General features: G+C 46.5%; 2 protein-coding genes across 6 annotated transcripts in view; one reads left to right on the top strand and one right to left on the bottom strand.

Annotated features, from left to right (window-relative positions):
* Nucleotides 1–232: 232 nt before the first annotated feature.
* Nucleotides 233–21,068, bottom strand: part of TMPRSS4 (transmembrane serine protease 4) — a 35,486-nt gene continuing 14,650 nt past the window's right edge. For 2 of the 5 annotated variants that reach the window (XM_071221494.1, XM_053924227.2), the window contains 12 exons: nt 18,755–18,788; nt 15,275–15,388; nt 12,324–12,479; nt 11,206–11,335; nt 8,557–8,664; nt 7,568–7,608; nt 5,195–5,354; nt 3,781–3,947; nt 2,917–3,015; nt 2,589–2,731; nt 1,209–1,358; nt 233–793 (listed from right to left, as the gene is read on the bottom strand). In XM_071221494.1, the coding sequence (XP_071077595.1) occupies nt 782–793; nt 1,209–1,358; nt 2,589–2,731; nt 2,917–3,015; nt 3,781–3,947; nt 5,195–5,354; nt 7,568–7,608; nt 8,557–8,664; nt 11,206–11,335; nt 12,324–12,474 (1,161 nt within the window). In that variant the 5' untranslated portion in view covers nt 12,475–12,479; nt 15,275–15,388; nt 18,755–18,788 and the 3' untranslated portion in view covers nt 233–781. Of the gene's footprint in view, nt 794–1,208; nt 1,359–2,588; nt 2,732–2,916; nt 3,016–3,780; nt 3,948–5,194; nt 5,355–7,567; nt 7,609–8,556; nt 8,665–11,205; nt 11,336–12,323; nt 12,675–13,420; nt 13,439–15,274; nt 15,389–18,754; nt 18,789–21,068 lie in introns of those variants that run through there. The other 3 variants (XM_045204012.2, XM_053924228.2, XM_053924229.2) reach the window with 3 other exon arrangements.
* The window catches only part of SMIM35 (small integral membrane protein 35), a 118,869-nt gene continuing 114,703 nt past the window's right edge, over nt 16,903–21,068 (top strand). Inside the window, exon 1 of the mRNA XM_045204016.2 lies at nt 16,903–17,019. Coding sequence (XP_045059951.1) covers nt 16,992–17,019 — 28 coding nt within the window. The 5' untranslated portion in view covers nt 16,903–16,991. The remainder of the gene's footprint in view (nt 17,020–21,068) is intronic.

Genomic DNA, 21,068 nt, shown 5'->3' with positions numbered 1-21,068 from the left:
AATGGGAGATGGCCTGAGTGGGAAAGAGACTTGCTCACTGTGGCTTCCCCAGTCTGCAGCTCACTATTGCTCCCATTCAGCAGTCCTGATCTCTATGTCCCCTTTTCTCCAATCCTCTACTCTGAGAATTAATTGTCTCCCCAATGCTGTCCCTACCCAGGCCAAAGAAGAAAGATTGTGGTTCAATAGTCCTAGCTCAGTTCTTATTAAGCAACCCAGTCAGACTATGGCAAAGACTTGATATACCTGTTTAATAAAAGTGGCCATATAGGTAACAATAACAACAACAGTAAATATGGGTAGCTGTGCCAACAGCAGGACAGTGCATTTGACATTACAACTGGTTTCTTCCCGAGTGGACTTGGGGATGGGTGGAGAAAGAGAAAGCTGGCTCAGACCCTTTCCGCCCTCCATTCCAGCTTTTGGTGATCTGGGTTCTCACCAGAGAGTCTACGTCTATTTAGTAGAGTGGGGATGTTCCTTCTGAGCTCAGCAATGCCTTCTAAGACTGGCTCAGAGGCTGGACTGTTCAGTGGGCTGTGCCTCCCTCCTTGGAATATTGGCTGGCTGTGCTGGGGCTGCTGACTTCATCTTGAGTGTGTGTAGGCTATGGGGTCTCTTAGAGGGATGGAGGCCCTTTGTTGCACCTAGAAATGTTGAGGCTGGGGGTAGAGAGGTATGCCCAAGGGGGCTCTTGCTCTGTGTCTGGCTTCTGGGGGATCCCCGGGTGGGCAGGAGACAGGGAGGAAGCAGTTTCCAGCACTGTGGAGGGGCAGCAGCATCATGATTCAGACTAGAACAGAGACCAACAAAAGGAGAGTCATGATTTGAAAATGGGCAAAACAGTGATGTGTGCACAGTTGATTCTCCTTTCCTGAATCTCTTTGCTCCTCTCTCTACCCTGCAGAGAAGTCTCATAAGTTTTTCTATCCTCTTTCTCATCAGAATCTGTTCTCTGGAAAGTATCAGATAGTCTTATTCTGCCAGAAAATTGACAGTGATAAGGTAGGGTATGCATATAATGGGAATTTCTGATCTAAGGAATTTCAGCTCTTAATGGTGTGGAAGCCCAGGCTGTTACTTACTGGTAGGGAAAATTATTTGGGATATAAAAGGTCTCAGAGCCATTTAAATTAAACCTAAGGATGACTGGCTGTCCTAAGAGTAGAGGAAGGAAAGGAGGGCACAATAGGTAGGACAGTACTCACCTTCCGGACACTGTAGACCCAGTTGAGATAGGCCGTGACTTTGGTGTATACTCCTGGGGTGTTTGGGCCCCCACAGCCATGGCCCCAGCTCACAATGCCCACAACTTGCCACAGGTCAGAGTGATACATCAGGGGCCCACCACTGTCACCCTGTGAGAAGGCAGAGCAGGGGCTGCTGGGTAGGGCAGGTGGGGTGAGGTAGAGGGGTGGGCTTCTCCTTCCTCCCTTCCCTGCACTGGCCCATCTCTGTCTGCTGGCCTGCCTCGCTCCACCTGCTCAGACTGTTCCTGCAGCCTGGAATGCCCTTCTCTTTTGGGGCAGAAGAGTTCTGCTGGAGGTCAGGTAAGTCATGGGTGTACCCATAGCCCCTCTCTTGGAGATCCACAACTCATACCAGCAGACTGAAGGCTCTAAGGGGCCCCGTAACAAGGAAGCCTGGTTATCTTTGTTTAATATTGTATTTCCCAAATTTATTTAACCACCTATGGAGCATCTATTTCATGCTAGGCAGTGTTCTAGATAATTGGGTTCAATCAATGAAAAGAACAAAGATCTTTGCCTTCAGGAAGCTTAGAATTAAATGGAGAGAGGGCGAGAGAGAAAGAAAGAAAGGGAGAGAGGGGATAAACAATCACACAACAAGACAGATAAAAAAAATATCAGGTAGTGAAAAGTTCACTTATTTGGGTGTCTGTCTTTCCAGCACCTATAACCCTTGAGGCCTCTTCCCTCAAAACCCAATAACATGGTGGCCAAACTGCTGTTTATGTGTCCTTGTCCCCCACGGTGAGCTCCCTGAGGGAAGGCACTGTCTCCAAGCCCAGCACTTACCTGGCATTCAAGACAACTAAGAGATGCCTCTTGAGTGAAAGAACTGAATGAATGACTGAGAATGGAGGTGGGAGTAGGTTCAGGAGTTTAATGAGAATATCTCAGAATATCCTCTGGGGTGGGGTGAAAGGATCTAGCACCAGGACTCATCCAGCATGAGATACGTTTTCCCTAGTGCGGTTCAGTAGCTTAAAGACAGTTACAGAGAAAATGACCTGGAATTCTTATCTTCAAGAGACTCATATTCCTCTAGATGATGGGAAGTGAGGGTAGGTGGGGAGGGTAACATCACCTTTGTATGTGAAATACATATGTACACTTAAAATGTTTCTGCTTGTCTCCATCCTTCTATCTATCTGCCCCTATCTTTAGCTGATATAATTCTTCTTTCCATGTTTCTCTCCTTTCCTCCCTTCATTAGACACTGAGTACCAAACATATGGTACTCAACAGGACTTCGTGTGAGGCATTCAGCTTTTGGACTTTCTTGTCTCTCTAGGACCTACATTCTTATCCATAGGATTCCCTCACAACCCTTGGAGGACTCACCTGGCAGGTGTCCACGCCGCCCTCCAGGATGCCAGCACACAGCATCTCCTTGGTAACTTCCCCCTGGTATGCATCCTCTGCATTGCATCGAATCCTGTCAATGACCTGGACTGATGCCTGCAGCAGTATGTTCGACATCTTCCCTGGGAGGTTGAAAACATTCACGTTCTCACACTTGCCCTCTCCCCCAGTCCAGGATAATACTCTGGGTTATCAGGCACCTTGGTGTTTGGATCTCCAGGATGGGATTTTCCTGAAGGATGATCCTCCTTCCCATCACCTCCGATTGCTGCTTTCTCTGCCCTGTGATCCTGAGCCCAGGACTTACCTCCTCCTGGCTCTGTAAAGCCCCATCCGATTACCCAAAGTGGGGTGGCTGGAGTGAGCTCCTCATCAGAGAAGGGCAGGCAGATGGGTCTGACTGTGTCTGCCAGGAGCAGAGAAGAAGAGGAGACCCAATGTTCAGCAAGCCTGGTGGTTAAGCCTTTTGTAACACAATTTCCATGGGATATTAATAGAAGTGGCAGGAGAAAAAGGGTTCTGTGGTCAAATATGTTTAGAAAATGTCAGTTAAACAGAATAAAACTAATTATTTTAAAAATGAAAAATTCTCATATCTTTAATATACTAAAGTGCTCCAAAAAAGAGAAATAAGTATAAAATGTTTCCCAAATTTATTTGAGAATAGAACCTTCTTTTCCCCAAGAACCAACATTTGGAAATGCTGATCTAAGTACAGTATAAGCATGAGCCATCTAACAGAGATGTTCTAAGAATCTATGGTCTGCCTTAACAGTGGTGAGTTCCATAGCCCTGAAGGAGAGTGAATGGGTACAATGAGCGCTTGGCAGGATACTGTGTGGGTTCTTGGCATTGGTTGGTGGAGGAGGATGGACTAAATGAATTCGCAGCTCCAAGATTGGATGAATTTATGATCCTCACTTAAGATGCTCTACATGGAAGGAACAGCAGACCTCAGAAGCTCTGGCAGGGGATGGGGTGGGATGTCAGCTAACAGCTGGTGGAGGCCTCATGGCATTACTGGTGTTAGTCTGGTATATTTGCTGGAAACAAATGGGCAACTGAGGTCTTGAGAGGAGAGGTGATGAGTTCAAGGCCACTTAATGAGCTAGTGGCAGAGTGGGGATATAACCTAACCTAAGGGGCTCTGTTTCCAGGTGCCACCTCTTACCTGAGAATGTGAGTGGGTACTGCAGCTTCACAAGAGCAATGTCTTTCTCTTTGGGGTACGTGGTGTTGAACTCAGTGACAAAGATCTTGGCCACAGGCAGGGATGGGAAGTTGCCCATTTTGTCTGAGCCAGCCCTCACCTTCCAGTTGGACACAACAAGATGCTTTCTGGGGGCAGAGACACTGGGGTTAGGGTTTGAGCCAAGCATGAATAGGCTTTGCTGAAGGCTAGGACCCCAGGGCCCTGGGGATTGGGGTGCTAGAGGTTCCTGCCTTAGAAGGTAATGATGGTGAAGGCAGGGTGGTGGAGAAGGGGCAGTCTGAGGAATCACCCACTATAGATCAAATTATAAAAGGGGACTTGATCCTTTTTCCCCAGTGAAACCTACTCAAGAAAACTTCTAACTGGAGGTCTGGGGAAGGGTTCATTCCCACTGCCTGAGCCCTGGGGTCTTGGCCCTGTCATCTGCAATGCTGTTCATTATCATTGGCACTCATGCAATACTTGCAGTGGTACTATGGCCACTTATGTCATGTTCTTGTCTTTCTTCCATCCTTCTGACACTAGATGGTTTTCCAGGAAAGGTTTATAGCTTTTGTCAGATTCTCAAAAATGTTTAAGAATCCTCTAAGGCAGCAATGGGCCCTCATAATATAATACTTGGTCCCTAGTAGGGACTCATCAGATGTTGCACGAATGAATGAATAAAAGTAAAGAAGGCCTGGGACTGGTGTTTCCCAGGGGCAGGCGTCTCTGCTGGTCTGTAAGGAAATCTATACTTTTTTCCCTTAATTTTCTGGACATAGTGAGGGAGTGGCAGTGACTCTAGACCATAGAAACACTTCCTGGAAGACTAGCAAAGAGGGGGAGAGTTCTTGGGCAGATGGGAAAAGCTTTTGTGGAGTGAATGATATGAGGTGGACTGAGGACACTGGGTTTCTGATGGCTTCTAACTTGGAAGAGGTCAAGCTTGGTGACCACCATCCTCTGCTTAGACCCCCAGTGAGGGGGATATTATGTCTAGCATCTTATTGGGGTGGTCACAATCTAGGACATAGTTTTTAAGGGCAGAGTAAGGGGAAGTGAGGGCTGCAGAACACAAGTCGGAAGATAGGGAGCCAGGCACTCAGGCCCCTCCATGGCTTCTTTATTATTATTATTTTTTAAAGATTTAATTAATTTATTTTTAGAGAGAGGGGAGGGAGGGAGAGAGAGGGATAGAAACATCAGTCAGCTGTCTCTTGCATGTGCCACAATTGGGGACCAAACTTGCAACCCAGGCATGTGCCCTGACCATGAATTGAACTAGTGATCTTTTGCTTTGTGGAATGATGCCCAAACCACTGAGTCACACCAGTCAGGGCTCCTCTATAGCTTTGGCTCTTACAAGGCCTCCTTGCAGAGTGGGCCTTACCTGAAGCAGTGGGCTGCTGTGAGGATCCAGTGTGCGTCCAGGATGCTCCCTCCACAGATGTGTTGTTTGTTGTACTGGATGCTGACCTGCCAAGGCCAAGAATCCACAGAGGCCTTCTCCCCGCCCACCACCCGAGGGGCCTTCAGGCTCTTCCCACAGGCTGGGCTCAGCAGGAAGGAGGGAGAAAGCAAGAGTCAGGCTCTTGAGAGATGGGGCTGCCTCTCCTTAGAGCCCAAAGTCTATCCTGAGTAGGCTGTTAGGAACAGGGGCTGGTGGTGAAGGGGATCAGGCCAATTTTGAATGATTCATGGGAGATATTGAGTGTCCTAGACTACAGGCTTTCCTCCAATCTCCCTCCTTTCTTTTCAGCTTTGGATGTGCTTAGGAGTTTATATTGTGAACATGGGTTCATCCATTGTGCTGAGAATTTATGAACTTCAAACTAAACAGTGAAGCAGAATTATGAAAGTCCCACCCAGGTAGTGTGTCCCCAGGCCACTCCCACTGAGTAACAGTAAACAGACACCCACAGGCTGCTTTGGGAGCGACCAGTGGGAAGAAAGTTTCAAAAACTGGTTCTTCCCATCTTAAACTCACCTTTCTCCAAGTCTCTTTCCCCTTACTGAGTGAGTTTCCCAATTTGACATCCTATTCTCTTTCATATCACACTGTCCTGGCTTTCATATTTGACCCTGGAAATCTTATAAAAACCTCCAGTTCCAACTCCCTGCCCTGTTCTCAGCCTCTTCAATCCTCTGGCAGTTACTGCCTCATGGCTTTTAAAGGGGAAAGGCTACCAACCTTTCTGAGCTTATGCTAGCCAGGGACTTTACCAACACCACTGAATTCCAAACAATGCTTTCTACATGTTACCTCACTCACTCAATGAGAGTGCTTCAGCATCCCTCTTTGTTTGTAGGGTAGAGTTTAAACTCCTGGCAGCCTCCTGCTCTCCTTACATAAAGTTTCCATTTAGCCAAATCAATCTGCTTGTAGGTCCCTAAAAAGTAATTCTGTTCTTGTTCAAGGAAGCCTCTGTCTATGAGATACTATGTCCTCTTCTGTTTATCTAAATCATCGATTCATTCAGCAAATTTGTACTGACTGCCTACTGTGTCTCAGGGATATTAAGAAGAGAGTGATGGACAAGACAGAAAGACAGACATGGTCCCTCTTTTCCTGAAGCCTATAGTTTACTCTTCAATTTAGCCTGGGCACCACCTCCTGGCCACTCATTCCCTGGGGAGTTTCCTCTCTTGGACTTTCCATAGCCTGCCCGGATGTTGGCCAGCCTTTCATTGTTGTCGTGCTTCTGTCTTGTCTTCTCAATGAGACCTAAGGCTCCTCAAGGGAGTGTCTGTGACTTAGCTTCTTTGTAACTTCAGTGCTATAGTGCTATTCAGTTCAGTACTGAGATGATATGACTGTTCATTCATTCATTCATTCATTCATTCACTAGTTACCATGTGTTAGACCCACTAGCTATTTGCTGGGGGGGGGGGGGTGGTCACATGATAATGACTAAAAGTCTTAATGTCCAAAAAGGAAGTACATATACTGCTGAACTTCAAAGGCTGTGATGATGGCCTTCTTTTCTGTCTAGTTTCCAGCCATCCTTCTGGGCTCTGCTCGTTCTTCTCTAAAGAGGCTGGTAAGAGTGAGCTGGGCCACAATGCTTGTTTTCTTTTCTGATCTCTTTTGTTAGGGCTGGAAGTGGGGGGCTTCTGGGATCCTTTTGGGCAGTTGGACTAAATGGCTTCTTGGGAAAATGGGGATTAACCTTAGAGAGGTCAAGTGAATTACTCAGGTCACCCTGGAAGCCAGTGGGACTGGATCAGGTCTCCTGATCCACTGTGCAGCCCTCTCTTTAGCATGTCAGCTGTGACTCCTACTCAGTTTGATACTTTCCACATGTGGCCCTGTGTGTCTCTCTTTGCTCAATTATTAGCTCCTGAGGATAGTGGCTACTTACTTTTCTACTTCCAACCAGCACCTGAGAGTGTTAGACACAAGCTCAGTGACTCTGCTAAATGGAATGTGGATAATCTAATCTTAGATACCTGAGCTGATTGTGACAAAGGAAGTTATGTGGGTCCTGACCAGGAATGGGAATGGTAGGGGCCCCGTCCTACCCTTTCCAGTTCTCTTACTCTCTCTTCACTCGGATTGTGGGGCTATGTGTGGATGGTAGGAGGAAGTTTCTTAATGTCAGTCACTGGAAGGAGCTTTGACATACAAGTCCAAGGCCCAAAGAAAAACAGACAAAAACAGAATGAAACTTGGAGTCTGAGAGATTTAGGAATGACAGTGAAGGTCTTTTGTCATACTCATTGCTGGCCAGGACCCAAGCCCTCAGAAATGGGACGTACTCACCAAGGCAGTGCAGGGAAACCAGGGAGCCTGAGAGACAGGGTCTGGAAGGGATACACAGGGCCCTGTGTTTTCTGCTCCTTCCTTGGCAGGAACTCAGGTCTTTTGGCAGAACTGAGTCAAATCCCCTCCCAACCTGGGAAATATGGAATCTACACAGGGGGGCTGTATAGAAACTTTATTGCCACTCAGTTTAATTTGATTTAATTTGCTTGGATTCAACACTCCCAGTGAGAAGCATCTACACTGTGCTGGGTCCTGCCTGAGTCAGAGTCCAAGTTGGGCTCTTGGCAGCCTGAGATAGAAGGGAGCAGAGCCTAGAGCAGTGTCTGCTGCTCTGCTGGCTTGCCAAAGAGAAGAATGGGATTTCAATGAATTCCAGGCAAATAACCATTCTGTTCCTATCCCTGTCCTTTTCAAGATTTACTCTTTGATAAAAAAGCAGAACTCAGTAACATCCCTGAATGTTAAGAAGTCAGAATCCTCTCTGAGCCTGTCTGCTGCAGGTGACAGTTTCCATTTAGATGTTGTGCTCTAATTCACGGTAGTGAGGCACAGGAAGAGACCATTGACAAAGGCCTGTAGTCTTTGCTCTGGAGAGTTGGGAGTGTGGAGAGGTCTTACTGTGGCATGGGTGAGTGGCAGGGAATGACTAAGTGGCTTTTGGATTATTCCCTGTTGGGCTTAATAGAGAACATAAGGCAGTAGAAAAATAAATGGTTTTGCTCTTCAACTGGTGGAAGGGCCACCAAGGTGTGGACAGCACACTTTGTCCAGCTGTTCATTGTATTCAAAAAAGAGTCAACACTGGAAATCTCTCAGAAATGTGATTCAGCACTCTTGGTATCTAACAATCTGCCTGGCCAGGAGTTCTTCCTGTTGTCTGGTTTACCTTGCCCCCTGCTGCATCTGTTCAGGGTGGGCTGGCTGCAGCCCTGAGGGTACCTCCATGTGTGAGCCTTCTGTGAGCCAGAGGACGTCCTCTCACTTACCCACTTGAATTTTGCACTTGAAGGTCCTGGCTGTTTGTTGTGACTTCAACAATATCTAGATCTTGGACTGGGCCAATCTTTACAGCTCTGAAGGTGGGTTTGCCACTCATGTCAGGAAAGAGAGAGAGATGTGAGTTAGGGCAGGAGCTTAGAACAAGATAGTAGGACTAGCCCCCATTCAGGAGAGAGGGTGGCGGAGGATGCCTGGTGGGGCATGGCAGGGAGGTGGAGGTGGTCTTGGTCAGTGAGGGTGGTGCCTGCTTTACTATATGATCAGATATTCCCTTGGCACCCCATGATTCAACTCTAGGCACAATGTTGTCGTGGCCTTGCATTCTTGGGTGGGGAGGCTTAATCCAGAACCCAAAGCTTTGAAGAAATGTTAGGGACACACTTTCCTAATTCCCAGCTCTGTCCCTGTTTCAAGTGTTACAGCAGTTTCCTCTGTTTCACAGCAAGGGGAACAAGGAGGCGAAGGTACCCAGGAAGAATCCAAGTTAGCTCCCCCTACCTTGGAGAGAACTGGAATGTGGATATTTGGTTCTCTAAGGCATCAAGTCGGAATTTTGTAGTGCAGGTACATTTACAGTCCACTTGGAGATAGGACAGGACAAGATCAGTCTTCATGTGAGTCCAGACAAACATTTCTCTCAGTTGAACCACCGTCATTTTTTCTTTCTGCTAATCCATGTTTATCTCCTTTCAAACCCTGGGTTTAAGTCTTCCTCCTCCAGAAAGACTTTCCTGATTAATCCCATCTTTCCAATTGTTCCTTTACTCTTTTCCATGTCTTGCATCCTTCCCTATCCAGTCACACTAGTACAAGCTCTGCACAAAGGGCTCAGGACAACCCGTGGCACTGGCTGAATGATAATTCTCACATTTCCAGTTAGGAATCTGGCACTACTTGATGGCACTACATCTGGGAGGTCTAGAGCCTAGCAGTACTCAGTTTTGTGTTAAGGGCCCTCAAGATCCAGGTGCTTGTCCTGGCCCTGACACTAGCCTAACAGGTTACACCCCTTCTCTGGGTCTCTCTAAGCCTCACTTTCCCCCTCTGTAAAATGAGGGGTGGACCAGATGATCTCTATAGTCCCTCCCACTTCTAACCAACTAGAATTTTGTGGTGCTGGGACAAGGAGGACTCCCTGTCCAGTTAGAAGAAGAAAAGTAGAGAAATCTGAGACCCAGGGGGTACAATAATAGAAATGGACAGTCCCAGAAAAGTTAACCTCCATTCACTGATTACATCCTGATGAATACTTCTGACCAGGTTTGACTTTTGTAGGAGCTCAATAGCCTGGTGGTTTGGAGCTCCAAGAGAACAGAGATTACAGGAGCCTATTACCTTAACAGCCCTGAGGGACACCCTATTTTCATAATCAAGCTGCAGCCTGCTTGCTGGGTACAGCTGATTCTGCAGTGGGCTGGACTGTAGTATGGAGGAGGGGTGGCTACTGGAGAAGGAGAGAATAGCAGGGGCAGGGCAAGCCTTCCCAGCTGTCCTCAGAAACAAAGGTGGTGGGGTATCCTCTCCAAAGAGTGTTGGGAGTTTCACCCCATGCAGGGTAGAGAGCAGTGGAAGCCTGTTTACCAGAGATCCAAGGGCAAACAGGTCTGATGGATCAGTAATGGCTGCCTGGAGCATTTGCTGAAGAGAAACTTGAGGCTGCTTTAGGGATGGATGGCAGAGTTCTGTGATTGATTGATGGTGTCTGCCTAGCATTTATCATTTCTGCCTAGTCTCTGAGTACAGTTTCTTAGATTCATGAAGTTTGGGGCCTGCCAGGGAGAGATTATCCCACTCTGCATCTGAATACATGGAATTTTTCCCATCCTCTCCAGTTAGGCTCAACTGTCCCTCCTTCTCCTTTTATACATGAAACCTTGCAGGAAGAGAGAATGACACAACATAGTAACGGAAATGCTTCTAGAACTCCTGATGCCCAGGAATTATGGGTCTTGGGCACAAATTCCAGCCCTTTGCCTCCCAGCTACTGCCCAAGGAAATTACTTACTTTCTCCAAACTTATTTCTAAAATAGATAATTACTTTTTTAATTTTTGCCAAGATCAAATGAATATAAATATATAATGCTAATTAACCTTATTATAATTATATTCTTCTTCATCATTGAAAATCTGGAACTGCTTTTGAATTTGCTGAGAGAGCTGGGATTGTGGATGGAACCCCCAGGAAATCAAGTTTGTTTAAACCAAATTTTCACCAATAAGACTTTTGTCTTCTGGGGCAGGGATGCGTGGGGAGGAAAGGAAGGAGAGGATTGCAGAGGGGTGGAACTCATGTGCGCGTGTGTGTGTGTGTGTGTGTGTGTGTGTGTGAGAGGGGTGGGGCACACATTCTTTCACTGGCACCACATATTTAACCAATGGAGCTGACTTTCCTTTCCCAGTTAACTCTTGACTAAACAGACGCTTTCGAGATTGAATTTCATTTTGCTTGTAAGTAAAAGTGCTGGGATTAAAGCAATTTTGACTGACTCCCACACCTATATTTTTAGGAAAGAAGGGGACAAGGAAGAAGGAAATGGGGAAGAAGAAGATGGGGAAGAAGGGCAAAAGAGGAATACTGTGAAGGAGAGAGGTCCTAAGGGTGATGTAACAGTCTCCAGAGGCTTGGGCTGGGTACCTGTCAAAGCCCATCTGCCCACAGGCTGTCTGGGCCAGAGCTTCTGTGAAGTTGTTGAAACAGACAGAGGCCCAGGTCCCTGTGGCTGGGTCCAGCACCTGAAGGGTAGATCGGTCTCTGGAGAGGCGGACTGGAAGGGGAGGAAGCTGGGTCAGCCGCAGGGGCCCATCTGGCCCATTTCCCTCAGAATTCCTCATGAGACCAGCTGAGCTCCCCACACTCAGAACTAGAGAGCATCACAGATCATCAGCCCTTTCAGCCTCAAGGGAAGCTCCTCCATTTGGCTTTGCTTGATTGAGCCTTGTGTTGACAGAAGCTAGGGTGATCAAATGTCTTGGGGTCAACCTTCATTTTGACCTGTTGCCCTGGCATAATTATTAATAGTTCCTCCTTTTGTTCTCATGACCCCTACACACAGTTCACACAGCTTTCAAGGCCTGGGGAAACTTCTCAATGAGAAGCACTATTGGCAGTAGAGTGGCAGGTGCCCTTAGGCATGTGATTTTTTTAAAAAAAGCAAATATGCAAAAAGTCACTCAGCCCTTCTCCTCAGAAGCCCCCATCACCCATAGCCTTGGCTGTCTTTTTTTTTTTTCAGAGCCCAAGTGCTAGGTGGATCAAGTGGGGCTAGCCCAGTCCAAGAAAGAACATGGGTTTTTATGTTTAAACATCTCATATTTCTTTGAAGGACCTAGCTCAGTCTTGTTACATAGCATGTTACAATGAATACTTAACTAATGAATAGAAAGAACCAATAGCTAATTAGTGACTTTCCTGTATTTTCTGGTCTTCTTGACATAACAGACAGGAGGGAAGTGCTCAAGGTCATCTAATCCACATCTCTGCCTCAGTTTCACCCAGGTACAGCAGAAATGGGGCAGACTCAGTTATAATTTTCTATTTCCTTTGGTCCACATTTATTCACCAGATATTTACAGAGTGTTTGCTACACACTACATACTGGGATCTAGTAGACCAGATACTGTTTTATTGTCAAGAACCTTACATTAGGGATGGAAACTGATAGTCAGGTGGAAGGTGTTACGCAGTGGAAAAATGAAACCAGAGCTGACTTCCTGCTGAGCCCACTTACCTGGTCCCTCAGCCCCTGGACTCACCTGCCACTGGAGGCCCATTGTCGGGGAAGTTCTTGATGCAGTACTGCTCGTCTTCCCCTGAGGCACAGTCCTGCTGGCCATCACACACCTGTCTCCTGGGGATGAAGTGGAGGGTCTGCCCACAGAGGAAGTAGTACTTGTCCAGGATCATCTTTACTGGAGGGCAAGGGCAGGGAGGAACATAGAAGACTGAGGATCAAGCCCAGGGGCAGAAGAGTCTGTTTTCCTGAAGATATACTGCACAGGTATCTTCAGATATCTTGGAGACAGGTAGATACTGGTTCGGGGCCCAGTTTTGCCACATAGTAGCTGGTGTACTTGGTCCTGAGCCTCAGTTTTCTTATCTGTAAACTTGAGATAATAAAATCTGTCTCATTCCTAAAGGTAGCTGAGGAATTAAGAGAGATGTGTGTGGGAGCCCTTTGGTAACAGCCCCCCACCCCAGCCTCCGGCCGCCAGATGCTAGCATAGTGCCTTTGATAATGGAGGAGACACACTGAGTCTGGAGTCTGAAGATCTGAGTGCTGGCTTTGCCACCTACTGAGTGACTTTAGACCAAGCCCTTACCCTTTCTGTGGCTCAGTTTCCTCATCTGTACAGTGAGGTGATAACACTACCTCACAGGGTTACTAAGAACATTTGGTGAGCTGGTGGTTGTGAAAGTGGCTCATAACTATCTAGTGCAGTTCTAGGATTAGGTATTTTTATGTGGAGTTGAAAGACTCATTGAGAGGCTTGTGTTTTGTTTTGTCTTCTGCCTGCTGCCTTCAAATTCTGTTGTTCCTCTGCTCTCTTGGGTGATGGGGATGAATCTAGTGTTTATAATTCCTCAGGGAACATAACTTTCAACACTTTTCTAAACTCTCCTGGCAAGAAGTGCTCTTCCTGCCTCCCTGAACTCTCCCTGGTCTGAAGCAATAAGTCTGATGAACCCCCTCTCCCTCCCGCCCCCTTATCACTGCTAAGAGCTTTCTATGATCCTCACGTAATCCTGACCACAACTTCAGAAGGCATGTGCTGTTATTAACCTGCATTAGAAATCAGGAAACTGAGGCTAGAGAGTTAGGGTTTATTTCCTAATGCCACACAGCACTTACATGGTAGAACCGGGATTTCATTTAGGGTCTGTCTAGCTCCAAAGCTCTTTGCTGTCTCTCCACATCTTCCCTGAGGGATCTCAGGATGTTATCTCCTGGCCCTGATTCTCCTGGTTTGAGTGAAGCAAGGGAGAAGGAGAAGGTCAAATATTTCCTAGACCTCCAGCTTTAAGTTCATGGTCAGGAGCCTGGATAAGGCAGAATCACTCTAGCCTCCTGGGACAAAGACAGGACACTGTGCCACCAGTTGAGAACCTAGAAGCCAACAATTGAGGGAGCCTTGCCCAGGCTGGGAACTCAGGCTACCCACTCTGGTTGTCAAACCCAGAGGGGCCCAGGACATGGATACCACATTGGGAGAGCCCAAATGGGAGAGCCCAACTCAAAATTATGCACTAGACCTACCCTGGCTTCCTATGGGTAAATTTGGATTTTCTTCGTTCTCCACTGTGGTGAGGCATACACTCAGCAAGAGAGCTCATTTTGTTTAATATTAGTCTGAACAAAACAGGCTTATGATGACAGGTCTGCTACCGCTTCTGTAAACACACTACCGCTTTGGTCAACCATACCAGCCATGGTCGAGAAGAAATGACTTGGAGTTCTCTGCATCTCATGCCCTGCAGGGCTTTCATGGATCAGGTGGTGTTTGTGTTGTGGATCTGGATTTCTGCCATCACAGGTGGAAATGGACCTGCTCAACTGGGGGCCTGAGGGTCTGTCTCAGCTGTCCCTAGCTGCCATGCCTCCTTTTTGAGCCTGGGTGCTCAAGTGGAGAATGAGGGGTTGGACCAGATAATCTCTGAGTGTCCTCAGTGAGGTGGTGGCTGTGGCTGGTGGAACTACCACCACAGTTACCAGTGCAGGCTCCTGAAAAGCCCATCCTGGCCAGTTAGCACTCTGTGACATCAGTTACATCTCTGCACACTTCACGATGGCCCACACTTTTGCACAACCTGGTTTTTATCCAGGTACTTTACACACGTGATCTCATTGATCCTCTGGTGTCCCTCTGAAGGAGGCAGGACATTTTATAGGTGAGAAGACCGAGGTTAAGAGAGGTTGAGGAACTTACTCAAGGTTACACAGTAGTCAATGACAGTGCCAGGATCCCTGTCCCAGGTACTTCCTAGTCTAATCCCTTCTTCCTTACTCCCTGTGTGAAGCTGTGGGCAAAAACCTGCTATGACTATGGGGCAGGTGAAGGCAAGGACTTAATCACAGGATGTGGGCACTGAAAGGGAGGGACTGTGGGAATCCCTGCTCATTCACTTTATTTTTTTTCTGTCACAGAGTGGTCTGCCCAAGATCACACAGGGTCTTAGGCATTGACCATGATGAAGACAGAACTAAAGGTGGGAAGGGGTGCTCTCTGCCTAGGTGGTCCCTGATGCTTCCTCCCTTCTTTTATCCCCTCCTCATGAGCAGAAATTCTCCCTGCTCCTCTAGCCAGTATGACTGCTCAGATCCACTCAGCTCCCAGTCTGTAGATATGGGACAAAGGAGGCAGGGGGCATGGCTGTCCCTGCAATTGACCTGTGTGGGTTCATAACATGTACAACTGTGCTATCTCTATAGAAGAAATCTTTTGGTATAGAAGCCATCTGGGATGGATGGGGGCCGAGTTCATCTTCTCCTTTCTTAGCGAAAGCTCCCTTCAAAGCATGGGGTATATACATGTGGATGCAAAGCACTATGCAGAACACCAGCCTATGACTCTGATAGGGTGGAAGGGTGGAAGGTGAGGCTGTCACTCTGAATGAGGGTAGGGGAGGGGTGAGGGGGAGCTGCCACTTACTGTGGGGTGAAGGTGCAGGTGGGGACATTAATGAGGGTATGAAGGCTGCCACTTACTGAAGACAGCCACGATGACAGTGATTGCCAGGCCCAGCAGTGCTGCAATGATGGGGATCCCCACCTTTTTGAAGGTCTCCAGGGAAGTGCGGGTTTTGCGCAGAGGGGTGACATCTGTGAAGTAGAGGGGAAGAGCTTGTGGAGAGCACTTGGTGACCTCCCCTGCCAAGACCCACAGTCTCCCTGCCCTCTGTCCCCTGGTAATGAGCCGCAAAAATGCTTTGGGGAGAGTTTGGTTAGTGTTCGGAGGTTTACTCCTTCAGCATAGGCTTAGCTTCATCAGCACAGGGTCACCAACCTCACACTACTCAGGCTTTTCCATTTCACAAGGGCCCTTCAAATGAGTCTCCAGCCCATGGTGTTTTTATCCTTGTCTTATCTTACTGTGTTCTAGGATGTTTCACCCTGTCCAGTCTGACTTGCCTCTGTGCTGGAGAGGCACGACCCATTCATTTTACTATCATTTATCTTTCTCTCTTAGTTATCTATTGATTTAAGCTTGAGGAGGGCAGAGCCTCTGCCACAGTATGTGTTTAGTAGAGACTTAATAAGTACCTGTGAATGATTGCATCTATAACTCAATTCAAAAGCCAGCAAGTCTCTAGAATGGTCCCTGTATTTAAGGAGATCATAATTTTAGGGGAGAAAGCAAACAGAGACACAGCTGACAGTACCACTCTGGACACATCAAAGCACTTAAATGGGCCTCTGTAGGTGGAAATGGGAGAGGGAGAAGCTGGACCAACTGACAAAGACCTGGGGGTATGGACTGTAAGCTCCTGGTGGGCCTGGGATGTGAGGTTGGTGGCAGCATGTTATGAAGGCAGGACTGGCATAGTCAGTTGGTAGAGAGTGTTGAATATAATTCTAGTGGTTTGGATTTTATCCTGAAGGCAGTGAGGAGCCCTGGGAAGCTATGAGCAGCAGAGATACATGATCATGTTAATATTTAGCAAGATTCATCTTTCATCAGCGAGGAGATGGATTGAAACAGGAGTCTGGAACTTGGGAGACCAGGCCAGAGCCTATTGATGCTTAAAGCAGAGGTCATACTAACTGTATTGTTCTTTTCATGTCATTATCCACAGAGATGGTAAAAAGCTCAGGAAGTATCAGAGAAAGATAGGTTCTCCTGCATCCCCTCTTCTTGCAGGTAATAAGCTGGCGAGGAGCCACGAGGACTTTTCCAGGGAGAACTAAGGCAGGAGTCACAGGAAGACTGAGAATCCCTAGAAAGCAGGAGGTAGGCTCTCTTCCTGGTCACTTTCACATGGCCTGCTCCCTCACTTTTCAAATTGTTCTTCAAATGTCACTTCTCCATGAGGTATTCCTTGACTTCCCTATTTAAAAGGCAATCTTCCAAAATTTCCTATCCTCCTTTCCTGTTTTTTTTTCTTTCCCAAAAAACATATCTCCTCTAATACACTCTATATTTTACCTACTTTGTGTCTTTTCTGTATCCTCCCATCCCTACCTGACATGAAAACTCCAAGAAGATAGGGATTGTTGTCTATTCTGTTCACTGCCAAGTCCCTGGTGTCCTGGTTTGCAGTAGGCACTCAACAAATATTTGTTGAATGGATAAAGGAATTGCTCTTTGCTCATTCTTTTAAGCACATCCCTTCCATCTTTGTTAAAGGCCTGATTTTATTCTGCATTTAATTATGGCTAGTTATATCTGCCTCTATCACTTTCCTCAGCTCTTCAAAATCAGGGAATGGAACCCTTCCAGAGCCTGGTGTGCAGTAAGTACTGATATTATTGAACCTGTTGATAGAGAAAGCATAGGAAGTTTTGTGTTTCCCCCAAAGGGAGAATTTAAAACTCAGACACAGAGTGCAGGCTCTGAGGATGTGGGCTGGCATTACCTGTTGTTATCAGAACCTGGCATATAGTAGGTTATCAATAATGTTAGCAGATGTTGCTTTTAAAGGTCCAGCAGTCAGTGTTCAAAAATGTCCTCTTTCTTGTGGACATGGACACAGTGACATTTTACTCATTAATTCATGCATGATTTATTTATTGAGCACCTGCCTCTGGGAACATGAGTTCGTCTCATTTTCTCAAAGATGAAAGATCATTTGGGAGCCCCTTGATGAGTTCCCGTGTCCAGGGCCAAATGTCTCTGCATCTCTGATGTTGTCAGGGAGAACATCATCATGAAGGGAAGGGATTTCTTGTTATATTGTCTCATACTTGGTTTAAGGTAATGAACCCTCTGCTCTATGAATAGCCTTCTTGTCTGCCACTGTTCCTTCCTGTGGCCGGTCCTGCCCAGTGCTGCCAGACTTTCACCCTGTTGCTTCCCTGCCCAAGAAACTTCAAGGGGGTTCCCCATGACCTCTCTCTGGACCATCTCTACTCAGGACTTTCAAAGCCAGTGGAATTTAGCCCGACTCTCCTAGCTAAGGGGCTTCCCACTGCTAGCCCTTGCCAACCACCAGTTCTATGTAGACAGGTTCACTTCCTGGTTTTTGTGCAGCCTGTATTCATTCTTACCTCTGAGTTTTTGCTCCTGCTCTTCCCTTCACCACTGAGACCCTCATCCCTTCTTTCTGTTTTCTGACAGTTTACACGTGTAGGGCTTTTGTCAAAGTCAGTCTGACCCATGACACTATCTCTGATCACTTAGCACTGATCTCCCCCTTCCCAGCACCTTTCACCAAGGGCAATGGTAGCAAATTTAGCTTGTTTCCTGGATTGGCAGTTCTCAGGCTCACTCGGTCGGGGAGCACTAGGATATCTGGTGTGCTTTAGGGAAACTTTGGCCTATTGATATCTGAAATTCCAAAGTATAAAACTTGCTAAAGATTACATCATTTGTGATAATTATTAACTTGCAGCCCTGAAATAAATAAGCTGTCAAAGTAAGTGAGATTGGTCATTTCCTTATTGATCATACTAGTTTGTTCTGCTCAATCGTTTTACTGATGCAGTAGGCTATCAGGAGTAGGTATCAGTGGTTTAAGAAAATGAAATGGGAGGAAAAAAAAACCCCTTAAATTTGGGAATACTTTTTCTATTCACTTATTTTTTTTCCTGTAAGTCAGGTAAACCCAGCTATTTTCTATTCTACCAGTGAAAATACTTTTGTCCAGTTTGTTTCTTGGTGGCATGGTCAGATGTCAACTCCCCAGGGACAAGGACTTTGACTGTCTGATTTACAATTGTGTCCCTGGGCCCAGCCCAGGACCTGGTACATGGCAGGCTCTCACAGTGTTGTTGAATGAATGTGAGAATGAGTAATTGAATGAGTGAATTGAAGAATCATTGCTCTTGGGTTTTAGGTTTGTTGGTCCTTTCTCCCCAGAGACCATGCCTCCTAGTTCTAGAATGAATCCTGGATCTTACAGTTGTTTAATAGTGTTGTTGTATGATGGGTGGATGGGTGGATGGATGTGTCCCATAGCATTTAGCACTTGGAGGTAGTAGTGAGGGCCATGCAAGAGGGGTTAGTATCTATGTGGTAACTGAGCTTACCAAGGCTGTTCAGGGGTTGATCACTGTCAGGATCCTGTAATTGAATGAAAAACAGTCAGTGAATTGAAGGAGAAACCTCTCAGTTTGGGGCTAACAGGCCAGGGGCGGGGCTCTTGGTTCTTTGTCTGCATTCCCTTCTTCCTGCTGAATCTAAGTTGGAGGATCTCTGTGATATCCAAATAATTGGTTCAAAATATAAAATTCAGTTACATGTCTATATGTCCTGGTACAACTAATTTACTAATTGTAGCAAATAGTTAGCAGTTGCAGAAACGACCAGTTGCTGGCTTGTTGTGTGTATTGCTGAATTTCTTAAGATGATTCTGCTTTACTGTCTGTTTTGTTGATCATTTGTCCACTTTTTAAAAAATCTTCACTTAAGGATATGTTTTTACTGATTTTAGAAAAAGAATGGAGAGAGAGAGACAGAGAGAGACAGAGAGAGAGAGAGAGAGAGAGAGAGAGAGAGAGAGAGAGAGAGAGGAGAGAGAGAGAGAAACATTAATTGGTTGCCTCCTATACACGCCCTGACTGGGGATCAAACCTGCAACCTTTGGGTGTATGGAACAATACTCCAGCCAATTGAGCCATCTGGCCTGGGCCATTTGTCTTCTTTTACAGATGTAGTTCTGTAAACACTTGAATAGTACTCTACAAAGGGGTTACTCCAGTGGCCAATTAGTGCCAAATGATGCTTAATATCATTACTCATCAGGCAAATGGAAGTTCAAATCACAATGAAATATCTCTATATAGACACCAGAATGGCTAAAATTAAAAAGGCTGACAACACTGTCAATGAGGATATGGAGCAACTGGAATTCTCATGCATTGTTGGTGGGAGTGTAAATTGGCTTGGAAATGCTTTGGAAAATAATTTGTCTGAATTTACTAAAGCTAAACACATGACTATTTTATGATTCCATGACCCAATAATTATAGCCAAGAGAAACAAGTGCACATATCTAGTAAAAAACCTGTACATGAGTGCTTATAGTAGCCTCATTCATAATGTCTAAAAATTGGAAAACCCCAAGACATCAATCACTGGTATATTCATATAATGGAATATAATTTAGCAATGGACAAGAACTAATGCAAGAAGAATGTCGGAGACGAGAGAACCAAGATGGCAGCATAGGTAGACACACTGTGCCTCCTCGCACAACTAGAACTGACAGAAAATCGAACGGCAAGGGGGACCGACACCAAGGAAATACAAAATAAACATTCATCCAGACCGGTAGGAGGGGTGGAGACGGGCACTGGGGTGGAGAGGACTCGCGTGGCTGTGGCGGGACTGAGACTGGCGGAGTGTGGGACGAACGGCGCAGGCAGTCTGAGCACTAGCAGACCCTGCGGCCCCACATTCGCGCAGATAAACTGAGAGGGCCGGACTCAGAGTGGCAGAGAGCGGGGCAGGCTGAGCAGTGGGTAGCACCCTGCGGCCCCACATTCGTGCATAGATAAACCGGGCAAACTGCAGGGAGCAAAGCAGACCGCATAACCCAGGGCTCCAGCTTGGGGAAATAAAGCCTCAAACCTCTGATTGAAAACGCCCGTGGGGGTTGGGGCGGCAGCAGGAGAGACTCCCATCCTCACAGGAGAGGTCATTGGAGAGACCCACAGGGGCCTAGAGTGTGCACGGGCCCACCCACTCGGGAACCAGCACCAGAGGGGCCCAGATTGATTGTGGGTATCGGACTGAAGGATTGAAGTCCGGAGGAGAGTGAGGTGGGCGCCATTGCTCCCTCTCGGCCCCTCCCCCAAGTACAGCGTCACAGCCCTGCGACCAGCATTACCCTGCCCCGGTGAACACCTAAGGCTCCGCCCCTTTAAGTAACAGGTGCGCCAAGACCAAAAAAAAAAAAAAAAAAAAAAAAAGGCCCAAATGATAGAACACTTCAAAGCTCCAGAAAAAATACAACTAAGCGAGGAAGACATAGCCAACCTATCAGATACACAGTTCAAAACACTGGTTATCAAGATGCTCACAGAATTGGTTGAATCTGTTCGAAAACCACATGAAAAAATGAAGCCTATGCTAAGAGAAACAAAGGAAAGTGTACAGGAAACCAATAGTGATGCGAAGGAAACTGGGACTCAAATCAATGGTGTGGACCAGAAGGAAGAAAGAAACATCCAACCAGAAAAGAATGAAGAAACAAGAATTCAGAAAAATGAGGAGAGGCTTAGGAACCTCCAGGACATCTTGAAACGTTCCAACATCCGAATTATAGGGGTGCCAGAAGGAGAAGAGGAAGAACAAAACATTGAGAACTTATTTGAACAAATAATGAAGGAGAACTTCCCT

The sequence above is a fragment of the Desmodus rotundus genome, chromosome 5 (assembly GCF_022682495.2).
Source record: "Desmodus rotundus isolate HL8 chromosome 5, HLdesRot8A.1, whole genome shotgun sequence".
Lineage (NCBI taxonomy): Eukaryota > Metazoa > Chordata > Mammalia > Chiroptera > Phyllostomidae > Desmodus > Desmodus rotundus.
Note: the sequence above shows the minus strand (reverse complement) of the source record. Positions and strands in the feature narration are given on the sequence as shown.